General features: G+C 47.6%; 1 protein-coding gene across 1 annotated transcript; it reads right to left on the bottom strand.

Annotated features, from left to right (window-relative positions):
- Window positions 1–676: 676 nt before the first annotated feature.
- LOC109781368 (uncharacterized) lies at window positions 677–1,424 on the bottom strand. The gene has a single exon (XM_020339974.4). It carries the CDS (start codon window positions 1,360–1,362, stop codon window positions 883–885), a length of 480 nt encoding a protein of 159 aa, XP_020195563.1. The 5' UTR covers window positions 1,363–1,424; the 3' UTR covers window positions 677–882.
- Window positions 1,425–1,740: the final 316 nt, after the last annotated feature.

Genomic DNA, 1,740 nt, shown 5'->3' with positions numbered 1-1,740 from the left:
TGAGCCAGGTACTTGTATGTTGATCGGCCTTTTATGGGCTTTCATAGAGACCGCTAAAAATAATTGGGTCAAAACATATCAACATTGTGGGAATTGATCACATGACCTCCTATCTAGATCTTCGATGTAACAACCAACGACCTATGCGTCATTCACATTTACTAATCCCAACTCGCTCTAAATATACGAGTGACAGTCCTTGTGTTTAGGGCGAGCTAATTAAGCGAATGACCTAATGAAAGGAAGGATTATGAGCTTAAATAAAATATTTAAACGGAGCTGGCTAATTAAAAAAGTATTATGGGTAAACCGGTGGAATAATTAAAAGAAAGATTGTGGTCTTAATTATATTCAAATAGATGAGGCTAATTAAAGAAATGACTTGAGGTAAAAAGGTATGATAATTAAAAGAAAACATTTGTAGGCTTTAATGTGTTGGAGCTACTAAATTAGAAAATGAAGGATTTGATTCCCGACTAAAACGGGTGAGGATGTTATGGTAACTAAAGAAAGGATTATACTTAAATGAAATCAGTGGGAGATTATGTCCGGCCAAGAAAATATAACACGGCTAAATTGCATCGTATCTTTTTATGTTCATTTTGTAGAAGGATACTGTGAGACATTATGCTTGCACAAAACATCAATTTTTCCCGGTGCAAAGCATGGGCATATATGCTAGTAAATTAAAATGCCGCATATATATACTAGGACAAGAACACCCCTTTAATATGAACACACAATAACTAACAACTGAATTGAAATGTAAAGCATACAACTCGAAAACAAATACTTCACATGAGCAACAAGTGATGTAGCCACTGGAACATGAGAGCGTGTGACCATCGACTTGGTGCACGCGTCACCATGCATGTGGCACTCCTAAGTTGATGGAGGCGGCGCCAAGAACGGCATAGGCACGTTGACGGTCGGGATAGAAGGCATCGGCGGCAGCGTCATCTTGGGCATGGAAGGAATGGCGGGCATCGGCGGCATCGTCACCTTAGGCACAACGACGGCGGGCATCGGTGCCATGGTCACCTTAGGCATGACGATGGCCGGCATTGGGGGCACCGTCACCTTGGGCACTGCAGGAACAGCGGGCATGGGCGGCAGTGTCACCTGCGGCATGGTGGGCACAGTCGGCATAGGTGGCACAGTCAAGGCCGGCACCGTCGGCACAGCCGGCATCGGTGGCAGCGTCGGCATGGTTGGCACAGCCGGGAGGCCAGGGACGGCAGCCGCAGCGGGTGGGGCAGCCGCCGGGGTGGTGTCGGCCAAGTGGCGAGCGGCATGGCACGTCGTGCTGGCGAGGAGCGTGCACGCCATGATCATGGCCAAGAATCTCGTGGTGGAGGCCATGGCTAGCTCCTAGATTTTTCTCTCAGATGGTTTGCTGCGAAGCGACTGCGAGATGTCTCTGATCTGTTGGGATGCAAGGACAGGGGTCGACGCCTGGAACTTATAGCCCAGGTGATGGATGGCCTGATTAGATTGGTTGTTGGCCAGACTCGCCATGGTAGGCAACACAACTTTCTCCGGAACCATAGTTGGTAACCATAACGTGTTACGTTAGTCAGAAGTGACAACATGTTTATATGATCGAGCAGGAAATTAGTTGCAGCGGTCGATCGATTGGGATGCGATGCATGCATGAATGCCGCCTCAGATTTCTGTGCTTAGGTGAGGAGCTGACGCTGCAGGGGTACCTCTCCTCGTCACTCTTTCTTCCGATAAACA

Source organism: Aegilops tauschii, chromosome 5, assembly GCF_002575655.3.
Source record: "Aegilops tauschii subsp. strangulata cultivar AL8/78 chromosome 5, Aet v6.0, whole genome shotgun sequence".
Taxonomy (NCBI): domain Eukaryota; kingdom Viridiplantae; phylum Streptophyta; class Magnoliopsida; order Poales; family Poaceae; genus Aegilops; species Aegilops tauschii.
This window is presented reverse-complemented; position numbering and strand designations above follow the sequence as displayed.